Below are 14,503 nucleotides of genomic sequence, written 5' to 3' on the forward strand. Positions count from 1 at the left end.
CAACACAAGATTCAATCACACTAAACTCTATAACGATATTTCGCTATAGTACAGAAAGCATATGGAAAGGTACAATGATGTTCCAAAGTCTTCTGAGCTAACTCAACAGATAATGATCAGCCGCATCCTTCAAATTCTTTTCTCAGTTAGCTCAGGTTGTGATTGATCATTGTCTGCAGCAGTTGGCTCAGAAGATTCTGGAGAACCATTGTACCTTACCAATATACTTTCCATGCTATAGCGAAAGCAGAGGTTTCAATCAAAAGGGTTCAAGCATATCTCTATCTAACTTCCTCAAAAAAACAAAAAGAGGAAAATTTAAGGTTTTGAGATGTATTTTTTTGCTAATAGTTTTTCCTATAGTCCTCGGCTTTTTTTTACTATTTATTATCTCTTGTACTTCGATCATTGCACTTTTTGGTTGTAGCTGCTATTCTTTTCTCAGAATGCTAGGTCATACTTTTTTAAGCTGTGGGTCTATGGAAACAACCTCTCTATCTCCTAGGGTAGAGGTAAGGTTTGCATACGCTCTACCCTACACTTACTCGTGGGATTACAGAGGGCATGTTGTTCTTCTAACCAACTTTTGAATCCCAAGAAAGATTTTGAAATCTTGAAGAATAGAAATTTTGTTTCTTCTTTGTTGCCAGCTATTTTGCTCGGACTATTAAAAAATGTTAGATGGGTGTGTAACGGATCATCTAACAAATAATTTCACACGCAATATATGATGAATCATAGACATGTCAATAATTAGTGTAAATACTCTACTAATATAAGCATGTAAACTTTAAGATCAAATAGAACATAAAGAGTTGTAATGGTGACTAAGGACGATAGGAATTATTCGGATAAAATAATGACTATCCTCCCTAAGACCTTCAATACAACCCATGTTTTCAATAATTTTTGGAGGATCCGTCATGGTACGGTAGCCTTTTTGGAGAGTTGAGCAACATAGGTTGCTGTTACTTAAGGATTTCACATTATAACGGAATGTAGAACTTGTAGGCAAGTACAACATATCAGTAGAGGATGGATCTGCATCCACTGTTTCAGGCTTGATTGGTTACATATATATGCTTAGCGAAGTTTAAAGGATAATCCTCATTCTATGAAATCTTCTAGATTCTGGAATTTGTTCACGGAAGTGCACTTAATTTCTTCCATGATGGGACCAAATATGGTTACTTCTTCCGAGGTAAATTTCAATTTCGGAACACCTCAGGACTTGAATATAATATTTGAAGGTGACAAAGGCTACCGGCTTCAACTAATGTCAAATATTAGAACGCCGCTGATTGTAGTTATATAGAACATAGACAATATAAGTAACAGAAGTTAAAACTAAACTAAGGTTTAGAACCTTTCTAATATTTGACATTAATTGAAGCCAGTATCCCCCGTCACCTGTTCCAGTTATATACTGAAGTCTTGAGATGTTCCGCAAGAGAAACATAGTTCAGATCGAGTAACCATATTTAGTCCTTCATTGAAGGCATTAAGTGCACTTCTGTAAATGAAGTCCAGAATCGACAACAGTTCATAGAATGTGGAACATATACAATCTTTAAAATAAAATCTTTAAATTTCTCTGCATACGTAATTGACCCTAAAGTTGTATTGTCCTACAAGTTCTACATTCAGCTACGATGTGAAATCCTAAAGTACAACAACAACAACTTACCTAGTGAAATTCCACAAGTTGCTATGGGAATGGTAGAATGTATGCTGACCTTACACTACCCCGTGGAGGTAAAGGGAGTTTGCGAAGGCAACAAATCAAAGTAGTTATGTAAAGGAAAATGACAATGAAGAAAATCAAATCCAGAATGCCTGCGAATATTGACTATCGAAATGCAGGTCTTGTGTGCCAGCACAAGGCATGCTGGGTTCGCTAATCAACGCTTTGTTCTTTCTGTAAATGTCTGATTGCTTGCATAAATCAGAAAAATCAACCCCTAACATCATTTCCTGGGCCGAGGTTGTGACTTCTAACATCGCAGTTGCTGGATTGTAGCCATCTTTTATTTTGACCAAGCATTGACCGATCGAGTACAAGAAAACTTAGTTTAGTATTTGATCGTACAAGCTCGAAAAAGGAAAGTTCTCTTTCACTTAGACATCTTACCTCGAAGTATTTGATCAAATGACAATAATGGTGACCCAATCGACCAACATATATGACTTTGCCTCCTCATTATTAAATATCTTGTCATTGTCGTTGGTATCTCCATTAATAAAATTAAGGGTGTCAAGTGAAATTTACTCCTACTAATTAATAGATGTGGAGAGTCTTTCATAGAAATTTGACCATTTCTTTTTGTGTTTCTTTTAAGCGAATCTACGTAGTTTTAAAGGGTTTCAATTGAATTCCTTTCATGAAAAATTATATTTTACAAATACGGTACAAATTAACTTTTCTGTATTTGTAAATAAATTAATGCATCCCTTCACATGAGCGAAGATTTAAGGGCAAAGAGGTGACTAGAGGTGATAACCCGACCACCCAACCCTGTACATTCCACATCTAAGATAGTTTTAGGCATTAAAACTGTAAAAAATATTTACATGAGTAGGTAACTTACTAGGTAATCATAGGTACTTAAGATAAGTATTAATTGGTTTTCTAGTACAGATGTTAACTAACATCTCATCATAAAATTAAACTACATTAATAGTGTAAACAATATTTACACGTTCAGCATATATAGTTTAAACCTGTTTCAATATCACCAAGAGAGAAACGCAGAAGGACAACTTTTGACTCCCCAGGATGTCGATTGAGAGGGCTAGATGTAGTTTAACAAACAAAAGAAAAAAGAGGATTACAAAAAAAGTTGATACAATGCATGAAACCTGAGGAAGAAAAACAAAAAGTAAAATGTAATGTTCTTAACTAGAGGTTTTGATTTCGAGTCTCAGAATGAATCAAAAGATCTTACGAGGAAGTGTTTCCCTCTTTAATCTGACATGGAATTGGAGGCAAAGCTAGAGATGGCCGTGGAAATTTCCTATTTATCTTTGCTGTCCCAACAAAATCATAATGTTGCTGAAGCGATACAAGGAACATATATATTACTTGTACCATTGAAATGGGATTCCAAGACTGTTGTACATACGATGACTAACAAGATCACTTAGAATCTCAAACTGAGGACTACTGTATAAGATACTATTGACAATTGATTGGTGCAACTGACATATCATCTCTCGTTGCCTTAAAGAAGCAGTCAAGGTTGCGGATTTCTTGGCTAAGTTATCCATGCACTAGACGTTAATGTCAAAACGTACCATAGCTTTGATCAAATTCCGGAAGGTGCTGAAGGTTGTGGCTTTATTTATTTGTATAGATTAACCATCTGCATTCAAGTTATTTGTTTCAATAACATACACAAAATTTAAAAAAAAAAAAAGGGGCAGCCCGGTGTATTAAAGCTACCGCTATGCGCGGTGTCCGGGGAAGGGCCCCACCACAAGGTTGTATCATACACAGTCTTACCTTGCATTTCTGCCAGAGGCTCTTTTCAAGGCTTGAACCCATGACCTCCTGGTGACATGGCAGCAACTTTATCAGTTACTCCAAGGCTCCCCTTCAACATACACAAAATTAAGCTTGGAAAATTATCACTTGCATGGTTGGAGTTGAGGATCTACCAAAAATAACTTTTTATCCTAACATGGAAGGGGTAATGTTAGAGTACGTACCCTACTGATCAGTGACTTTAATGTAAGAGTTACCTATGGATGGAACGGGTTGCCTGATGTGTTTTAGGGAAGCAGTAAAACAGTAAGTAAAGAACACAATGATTTTTTACGTGGAAAACACCCGGCTCAAAAAAAGATGTAAAAAATCACAACTTGCACCTCTACAAGATTTAACCCCAACTTCACTAAATAACTCTGAGCCTCAACAACGACTGATTACAAAACTCTTGTAACCAACAAATAGGAATTATAAACTCTAATTCCTATACCTCAATAACTAGGAATCATAAATTCTAATTCCTATAACTCAACAATCACCCTTAAATGTTGAACCCACTTCGAGTTATCCTAAACTTGAAGTTAACTCAGCTCAGTATTGTTCCTAAACAATCAATCTCGAAAAGCAATAAATTACAACTCAATAATACAATACATTTAAATTGACTCATGAACTGTAAAGTTCTGTCCTGTGAAACAGGTTCGTCAATAGGTTCGTCAATATGTGGAACAGGTGTTATCAACTGATGAGGAAGGTGAAACAGGTGTTATCAACTGTGTTAATTGACGAATGACTTCAACATTTTCATCCCTTTATCAATCAAGGTCAAGCTTCAAAGTAATTATCCTAGACCGAAGGACCACTTATTCTGCTTCATGACCGCCAGATACAGCTTCTAGTTCAAAATTTATCTCAGCTAAATCATTTTTATTATCATTTTTTTAGTTTTAACCCTCCTTATTGAATCAAGTAGAGCAGCATGATTCATCTGTTCAAAAACATCCATTGTTGTTTGAAAAGTCAAACCTAAACTTGGACTGAGAAATCCTAAAAGATCTGAGCCAATTAGGAACTAAAAGAGAGAGTATGTCCCTTTTTATTTTTTAGAAACATATGCTGCATGTGATTGAGGATCAATCTTGGCAAATCCATAGTACAAAATTGATATTTTATTTAAAAGATAAGAAGAAATTTTTGGTGTAGGATTAACTCATTTGTGCATAATCATTTGGAGAGATTCAAAGAAACTTTGATCAACCAATTCGTCGGCATCATAGGACAAGGGGAGGATAAAATATGAGGAATAGAATAGGTGTGCTCAACTGTTTCAACTTAGACAGCCTATGCTTATGTCAGTGTAGAGTATATCTGATTAGAAGAACTTTATGGCCATAATTTCTTGCTTGTACCTATTTTCTTCACAATCTAATATAAAATTAGGTTAGAAGAGTAAAAAATCTAGAATTGGGACACACAACTAAATGTGCAAGACTGAATTGAATAACATTTTAGCTAATAAGATTTAAAAAATGGTTATTCTAGTCAATCATTGGGGGGAGTTTATGCAATTTTAATCATCTCCAAATCTAACATATTCCTTTCAAAATGCTCTCTACTTAGTGTCTTTGGTGCTTCTCCAGTCGTTTAAGTAACCCACATAGTCAACATTTTTATAGCCCTCAAGAGTAAAATTACTTTCATTTGAATACCATAGTCTCAAGCAATTGATTCCCATGAGATATCCCAAAATTCTTGTGACAACACCAATTCTTATGAATTACCAACAAAATTATCATCAGCTTGTGTTGGTGTTATTGATGCATCAATTTCTTGATTTGTTGTTCCCCCAGTCAATATGCCCTCAACTGTACAACAGTTGAACCAGGTGGTACAACATGTTCCTTTGCATACTCATCAGTTTCACTGTCATCCTTTTTTTGTCATCTCCAAAAGATTCATTCCCCCTTAAAATGTGGTGAGTAGAAGAAACTTTATTTTCTCCCAGTCTTATACCTTGAGCAAGCTTTATCCATGTACAAATTTTGTTTTCCTCCTTTCACTCTTACCTGTAAAACAAATTAGGGGTCAACTTTAGGCACCCAGACAAGCTTGGGTCCTTTCTTATCAGAAAAGAAATATATGAGGTTCCTTCTAGCCCATCGAGCCAATAGGTTATGTGACCTATTTCTCTGACCAGATTAATTTCTTGTTAGCTTTTGCTAACATGGAATCAAATTTTTTTGTTAGGCTTATGCTTCTTGATTTGCTTTTTGCTTCAACTGGACATTCAGTGGTTGGATGCCCGTGGTTACCACAAATATAACACAGATCTTTAATAGTATTAGAACTTTTATAAAATCCCAACCCAGCCTTTTCATTGTGAGTTCTTTGACCTAACTTATGGACAATTCTTGAAAAATGTGTCCATCTATTAGCTCTTTCAAGATCAAGTTTCAATTTAGAAACTTCTTGACTCAATTGACTAACCTTTTCTTTTTTCACAAAAGTATTCATGTTTAATCTTAGTCAATCTGACTCAATTTTTTCTTGTTCCTCACTTTTGACCTTTTTTCCTTTTTCAAAAAGAGTCAGTTTCAAGATTTCAGATTTAAGGGTCAGATTTGATGAATCAAGTCTGCTAACCTGTTCTTTAAGAGTGCAGTTTTCCTTTTCAACAATGTTCTTACAAGTTTATAGATCAATAAAATCAAACTTGAGACTTGCAAGATTGTTGAATAACTCATCCCTATCAAAAGTTAATTCTTGGAAATAATCAATTAGAGCACTCATCCCTTTCCTTTTATTAAGTTCGATTTCTTCATCGTTGTCAGATGCTTTCAGAGCTAAGGTATCCTCAGGGGTTACTAGCTCTTTATTTCCATCAATTTTTATTTCATCAGTTCTCAGATTCCCTACTAGTTCATCTAGTGTCATACCTGTGAGATCTTTATTTGCCTCCCTAGTAGCAGTCATTTTAACATTCTATTTTGATTTTGGTAGCACCCTCAACACCTTTTCAACTTGTTCTTCAACAGTGATGACTTTTTCCAAAGAAGTCAACTCATTTGTCAAGGCAGTAAGCCTTGTCATCATTTCATACAAGGTTTCATTCTCCTTCATCTTAAAAGTTTCGTATTCAGTAAAGAGAAGAGCTATCCTGAATTTTCTTACCTGAGAGGTACCCTCATGTTCATAGGCCAATACATCCCAGATTTGCTTAGCAGTGGTACAGTTTGACACTCTATTGTATTCAGCCAGTACTAGTCCACAGACGAAGATGTTCTTAGCCTTATCATTTTTCTTTGATGCCACTAAGTCATCAGCGGTAAACTCACTTCTTATCTTCTTGACCTGTTCACCATTTTCTAACTTCATTGAAATAGTAGGACCATCAGTGATCCTGTCCCATAACTCGTAGTCTTCCCCTTGAATGAACGTTTCCATTCTAGTTTTCCACCAAATAAAGTGAGAACCATCATAGAGTGAAGGTTTAATAGTGGATTGACCTTCACTGTGACCAGTAGGTGGTGCGGAATTCATCATATTGATCTTTGTCTTAGGTGTTAGTCCTTTTTAAGACAACCTCACTCTGATACCACTTGTTAGAGTACGTGCCCTACTTATCAGTGACTTTAACGTAAGAGTTACCTATGGATGGAACGGATTGCCTGACGTGTTTCAGGGAAGCAGTAAAACAGTAGGTAAAGAACACAATGATTTTTATGTGGAAAACACCCGGCTCAAAAAAGGTGTAAAAAACCACGACCTGTACCTCTATAGGATTTAACCCCAACTTCACTAAATAACTCTGAGCCTCAATAACGACTGATTACAAAATTCTTGTAACCAACAAATAGGAATTATAAACTCCAAGTCCTATACCTCAATAACTAGGAATCATAAACTCTAATTCCTATAACTCAACAACTACGAATCATAAATTCTAATTCCTATAACTCAACAATCACCTTTGACTGTTGAACCCACTTCGAGTTATCCCAAACTTAAAGTTAACTCAGCTCAGTATTGTTCCTGAAAATTCAATCTAGGAAAGCAATAAATTACAACTCAATAATACAATACATTTAAATTGACTCATGAACTGTAAAGTTCTGTCCTGTGAAACAGGTTCGTCAATATGTTCCTTTGTACTGGCAGCACCCGAATCTTCAGTTAGAATTTTGTCTATTATGAACTTTCTCAATTTGCTCGTGTTTAGACTTTTCTCTCTGTAAGTGCGTAAGTTATTCGGAATAATACATCTTCTATTTAAGCACAACTTTCCAAAGAGTCATTCTTTATTTCAAACTCTTCCTTTAATTAGAACTCTCATTGTATAGAGTTCTACTTCAAGTGAGACTCCTTCTTCAATTCCAACTCTTGTCTCCTTAGTGTTGTAGTCAAACTCCAACTCTTTAAATTAGCTTATCTTCAAGTATTTTACTCAACCACAACTTCTTCAATTTCTCATGTGATAAGTAACCTGAGTATATCAGAATTAGGCTCGCTCATTCATTCCCGACTTTAAGCAATCTTTGTCTGCATCTATCAGTGAAACCTGAAACCTATCTTCCGATGCTTAAACCAGCTCAAGTAACATAGTCTATTCATGTGTCAGTCATCAAAAACTTCATTGATCTAACAAAGAGTCCTTCAATTTGTATGTTTCTTATCTTGCGTAGACTTCTTCAATCTGCAGAATCTTTCTCCTTCTATATATAGGACTCTTCAGGATATGCTCAGAAGTGAAATTCCTTCCTTCCATAGGACTCCTTTTTCAACTCAACTTGTTTTCCCTTATCATCAAGTGTTTGAATCAAATTTAACTTCTTCAAATTAGCATATGTTTATTTTCTTGAATTTATCAGAATTACCCACTCATCTGGTTCTTGATTTCTTCCACCCTTGTCTTTAATCATTGATGATTTTGCTACAAGTTTCAGCTACATGAGACAGTGCGTCTGTGAACCAGCTTGACTGATATGTTTCATATCACTTTGTCAGTTTATCAATCATCAAAACTACCTCGTACCCAACAGGTAAGTTTGCTTATGAACCGCCCTAGCTACCTACACATAGCTATGTTTGTTGTTCAGCCAAACAAACTGAATAACCAAGATTTGAACTAAAAACAGGAGAATTATAATATCTTTGAGTCAAAAACAAAAATTGAGGATACCTTAAGACCAAAAGGTGGAAGGAGGATATACGTGTACCATTTTCTATACATTCGAAGTACTTTTGGCCATTTTCGTAGATTAAACTGCAGTAATAGCATGAATATTCTAAAAAGAGGATTCACATTTATAGCATATCAATTAAAATGTAATATAGCAGAAGATCAACATTTTAGTATAGCTTCATACCACCCCGATTATAAAATATAAAAGATACAATGAGCAAACACAACATTCTTCGTCTATAGTAAACAACAAAAGAAAAGAAATTGCAACTGACATTAGCACCGCTAGAGACGTAAAGTGAGTGGCGGATCCAGAATTAATTTTTCACAAGTAGGTTCAACAAAAAATGACTATAACCAATAATATAACTAATATTAGATACGATAAGCTAGATTTGACCGTTTTTTCCTTATTCTTTTTGTTACTCCTAAAGCAAGGGTGAACCTAGATTCAAAAATATGGTCCCGCACTAGTTAATAAATTCGATGTAGAAAATATATAAAAATTGATATAAGATGGAAAAAAAACACCCATGAAATCAAGAAGATAATTGAGTGCTTTGATTTTCAGATGGAATCTTAAAATTTTGGGTGTTAATATCTGTGTATGAACCTCCCAAGCATCAACAATGTTAATTATTTACGTGACATGCAGGAAAGGAAAATGAACCCACCAACCGCCTGAGCTAAGACCATAACAATGTTAAGTGGATTCAAATTAATTATTTACTTCATTTTACTGTCGTAAAAATTGATTTACCCTATTTATACAGTGTAATTTTCCGACGAAGTGGGTTCAACTGAACCCACTTGAACCAACATGGGTCCGCCCCTGCGTAAAGTCATGATCCTGTACTTAAAAGATCATTCAATAAACATCCAAGACGTTGATGTCAAGCTTCAGCATTACCATTCATATAGTCTGAATTCAGATTATTTACTCATATGCGCATAAGATTCAGCTTCCTGAAAGTTCAAAAATACAAAAACAAGTTAAGAAAGCATACCAATAAAAAAGTTAACAGAAAGAGAAAATTAACGATGTGTGTACTAGTAATAAAAGTTAATTACTAGGTTGCAGCTTTGTTTCCTAATTCTCGTGTTCTCGTTAAAATTATGCCTTTTAACGCTCTGTTCAAGACCGATTTATATCATCTAGCTTGAACTTTGAAAAAGAATATGCCACAATATTCATAAATTATAATAGAGAACAACTTGAGAGATGAGAATCCCACCTTAACATAACCCATATGGCTGTTGTATTCTTTGCCATTGCTGATGAACAGAGATGAAATTTGTGAAATTAGCAATAGAGATTAAAGCGAGCCATGACTTTGAAACACACCTGAATTTTAACAGTGATTTCACAGGCAACTTCGAGAGTATCTCAAAGATGATTTCTTGGGGGAGTGATGGGATTACGGAGGTTGAAACTAGCATTGAAGCTTTAGTTTCTGCCATTGTATCTCTGCAGATTTTGTGAATGAACTGTTTTAGGTTCAAAAACTATACAGAAAGTATCATATAGCAACTTTTCTCAGACCAGCATGGTTGTCACAAGTACTTTATATGGAAATTTTACTAATATCTCAAAAAGAAAAAAAAATAATTTTGGTCAACAAAATTCATTATAGGTTTATTAGCTTTAAATATGTCATTTGCTCCCATTTTGGTCAGAAGTATTTAATATATGTTTAGCTTTAGATATGACAGCGTTCATTTGCCCATTTTGTCAAATAATTGATTCCAATATTCAAAGAAATTTAATTTGGTGTAATTAATTGTCTTAATAGTCAATTATCATTATGACTGTTTCAACCGGCCTTATAGATTGTTTGGTTAAACTTTTAAAATCACTTTATTTTAAAATGTAACTTTTCAAAAAAGCACTTTTAGTGAGTTAATTTACATGAATAAGTTGCGACCATAAGAATTATCAAGGGTAGGCCAAAAAATACGAACAAAAATAAAAATAATTATTATTCAATTCATGATATTTGTTAAAATTATATTATTATTATTATTATTATTATTATAATAATATGTTTATTCAAATATTACATTTACATAAAGGATTAACCGCTTTTTAATTGTACTAGTCTAACCGCACGTACCTCGTACGTGTAACATTTAATTATTTAAAATTAAATAATTTTATCTATTATAGAGATTTTTAATGAAGTGTAAAAATTTCAAATCGCCTATCAAATATTCCTCACACTTTAATATAGTGTTATAAATATGAATATATGTTTAGTGTAAGCACATATATATTTTACCACCAAAATTATCAGTTGGTTGATGGATCACCACTTTCGTTTTCATCATGCAGTACCTATTTTCTTTGCTGCCAGAGGCTATGAGACGCATTAATTTGAATCATATTTGTGGTGCGATTATGTTTTTTCCTATGTGTGGACTTACCAGGAAAGATAGGGTGAGGAATAAGATTATTTAGGAGAAGGTGGAAGTTGCTTCGGTGGAGGATAAGATGCGAGAAGTGAGGTTACGTTGGTTCGAGCACGTGATGAGGAGGAGCTCAGATGCTCCAGTATGGAGGTGTGAGACACTAGCTATGGATGGTTTTAGGCGGGGTAGAGATAGACCGAAGAAATATTGGAGGGAGGTAATTAGGCATGATATGGAACAATTATAACTTACAGAGGACATGACCCTTGATAGGAAGGTGTGGAGGACGTGGATTAGGGTAGAGAGTTAGGCGGTGGGAGTGCGTCCGTAACAATAAGGAAGCGTTCTTTTGTGTCTGTAGTTTTTATTCGTGGTGCTACGTGAAGCCTATGATTTAGGTTAGATAGTTCTTAATTATATCTTGTCCCATACTTTTGATGTTTTTTTTATATTGTCCTTTGTCTTGAGCCGGGAGTCTATCAGAAACAGTCTCTCTACTTCTTTAGAGGTAGTGGTATGGACTGCGTACATTCTACCCTCCCCAGACCCACGATGTAGGAATATACTGGGTTTGTTGTTGTTGTAGTTCTTATTTGTATCTTGTTATTTGTAGTATTATCTTATTGCTAGCGGTGTTAGTTTATTTTGCACTTAGCTTTTGTGTTTGTTATACTGTTATCGAATCTAAGCCGGGGGTCTATCGGAAACAGTCTCTCTGCTTCATCTGAGGTAGTGGTATGGTCTGCGTACACTCTACCCTCCCCAGACCCCACTATGTGGAAATAAACTGGGTATGTTGTTGTTGTAATATTTAAAATTTCTCTCCTTGTTTTTTAAAGTCAAATCTTTAAAAAATCATTAATTACACTTTTATTACGTGCTTAAAACTTTTACAAATTTGTTACTTCTTCATTTTTTTTGTTAATTTTAACGTTCTTATATTTATTCCTAAATTTTTCAAATCTTCTTTAAATCAAATTTAGTTATGTAGAATTCTTAAACTAATAAAGAAAATATTATTTATCATTAATTCTGATGACTTCCAATAAGGAAAGGTCTTATCATAAATATATTTAATTAATTTTAAATTTTTAAATATTAGAAATGAAGTGAAAAAACGATTTTGTCCAAATCAAAAACTTTTAATGAAGGGCAAAAAGTTCAAATAACATTTCTAAAGCCTTTCACACTTTTTATTGATACAGATATAGATATAGATATAGATATAGATATAGATATAGATATAGATATAGAGATAGATAGTTTTTTATGGTTAGCTCAAAAAATGAAGATTTTAGCCAGCATTGACCCATTAATCCATTCGTCCTTCAAATATTATCCTATCATCTTTTTAGTTCTGTATTTTTTATCAAATCGACCGAATTGTCCATTATATTAGTTTGATCAAAGGTGTTTCACTAGGGACTAAATATGCTTAAAATAATATTTAATTTTTTGAAAAACAAAAATAAACCTACTTAGTGACCATCCCACTAATTATATCAAATATAAAACCCTACGTGAATCCTATTTATTCAGGTTATAATATGAGTACCGACACCAGGTCGAAAACAAAAAATATATATATAAAAAACCCTAATTAACCAGGATCAACTTCTTTATCACAAAACCCTAAATTCCATTCGCAAAATCTCCATAGATGCAATGGTGAAAACTAGAGATTCAAAGAGGAGAAAACCGGTAACTCATGTCCAGGTACCCGAAGAGATCATCGTTGAAATACTCTCTAAGCTGCCCGTAAAAGTACTGTTGGAATTCAAGCGTGTTTCAAAGTCATGGCTCGCTTTAATCTCTAGTCTTGAATTCATAAAAACTCATCTCAATTCATCAGCTAATAACAAAGAATACTACAACCATAGAGTTATTTTGAAAGACATGAAAGGCAAGCTCAAGGACTGTTCTCTACGATCATTACTTTACAACCCGATTACTAAGGCGTCTGAAATCGATTATCCCATGAAAGAATTCGATATCATGTGGTTTGGTACTGCCAATGGATTGATTTGTTTGGCTTATATGGAGAAACCTTATGATTACGAATATGGGTTTCCGAAGAAGACATGGCCTAGTTCTGGAAAAAATATATGTATTTGGAACCCCTCGATTAGGAAGTGGAAGAAATTGCCACGATTTTCAGCGATGAGGATGTCTTGTTTATTTTGTAGATATGGGTTTGGATATGACGAGTTACATGATGATTATAAAGTAGTTGTTATGTTTGCTGATACGTGATTGAACGAGGAAAATGTCATGATTCATGTCAAGATTTACAGCCTAAAGAGAGATTGTTGGAGAACAGTTAAGGGTTTTCATGGTGGTTTGATAATAGATTGTTCAACTAAGTCTGTCAAGGGGAAGCTTTATTGGAGTTCATCTCTAAGTGATAATGCGTACAACATTGATTCTTTTGATTTAGCAAATGAGACGTGGAATAAAGTGGAGCAACCCGATTATGGAGAAGGCAAATTCAATTTGATGTTGGGAGTTTTGGGGAGTGATCTAGTAATACTTTGTAATTATGAGACACATTCTGATGTGTGGGCAATGAACGATTATGGAGTTGAAACATTTTGGAAAAAGATGTTCACCATCAATTGTCCTCCTGATCATAGGAATTATAACTTTAATAAACACTCGCCCGTGTCATTTTTCCCATTTTTTTGCCAGTCATATAGCGGTAAAGTTTTACTATTGTATCGCTCCGTTTTCAAGATATACAATCCAGGCGATGATTCAATCAGACAAGCAAAACTTACTAATCGAAAGTATTGTCTTGAGGCAGAAATTTTTGTTGAAAGCCTTGTTAATCCCCTGTCGATAGCTTATCAGGGACATGATAACAACGAAGACTGAAAATAATGCCGTTGATAACTTGTAAGTGTTCAGCTCTATCCATTATCCACCAGCACATTTAACTAGTTGATGTTCTTTCTTAACATGTCTTTTTTGTCATATATATGATACAAGAACAGCCCACAAACTCAAGGACAACACAAGATAACAAGAGGAATAACAACACAAGATAACAAGAACCAACGGTTTTCACTAAAACAAGAACAAACTAGTACATGAAAGTAAAGATAGGTAGTGAGACATACACTATTACAAGACAAAAGAACCCAAGGATATCTCAAATCCAAGGACCCCTAAGACTTACAATAGTAACACCACACTTCTACGAAGACACAAGAGGGAATCCACCACTCAACCACCAACGTTTCTAGCCAATTTTGCAACACAAGTGAGTACCACACTTGTTCTTGCCCTAGTTTCGGTTACAACTCCCTCTCTCTCTAGAGAATAGTCTTTCAATATCATTTAACAACTAAAGAACTAAAGACCTAAAACTAGTCTATTTATAGACTTATTACAAACATAAGTGAAATGTCCCAAAAGCCCTTAAT

At 34.5% G+C, this 14,503-nt stretch overlaps 2 protein-coding genes across 2 annotated transcripts; both read left to right on the plus strand.

Moving 5' to 3' along the window:
• The first annotated feature begins 12,743 nt into the window (after window positions 1–12,743).
• LOC107848941 (F-box/kelch-repeat protein At3g23880-like) lies at window positions 12,744–13,331 on the plus strand. Its single transcript, XM_016693648.1, has one exon. It carries the CDS (start codon window positions 12,744–12,746, stop codon window positions 13,329–13,331), a length of 588 nt encoding a protein of 195 aa, XP_016549134.1.
• An 18-nt stretch (window positions 13,332–13,349) lies between these two features.
• On the plus strand, window positions 13,350–13,952 carry LOC107848940 (F-box/kelch-repeat protein At3g23880-like). Its single transcript, XM_016693647.1, has one exon. It carries the CDS (start codon window positions 13,350–13,352, stop codon window positions 13,950–13,952), a length of 603 nt encoding a protein of 200 aa, XP_016549133.1.
• Window positions 13,953–14,503: the final 551 nt, after the last annotated feature.

The sequence above is a fragment of the Capsicum annuum genome, chromosome 12 (assembly GCF_002878395.1).
Source record: "Capsicum annuum cultivar UCD-10X-F1 chromosome 12, UCD10Xv1.1, whole genome shotgun sequence".
Lineage (NCBI taxonomy): Eukaryota > Viridiplantae > Streptophyta > Magnoliopsida > Solanales > Solanaceae > Capsicum > Capsicum annuum.

Coding starts and splice junctions, on each gene's coding strand:
- LOC107848941 (XM_016693648.1), top strand. CDS start 12,744: ATGGTGAAAACTAGAGATTCAAAGAGGAGAAAACCGGTAACTCATGTC.
- LOC107848940 (XM_016693647.1), top strand. CDS start 13,350: ATGATTCATGTCAAGATTTACAGCCTAAAGAGAGATTGTTGGAGAACA.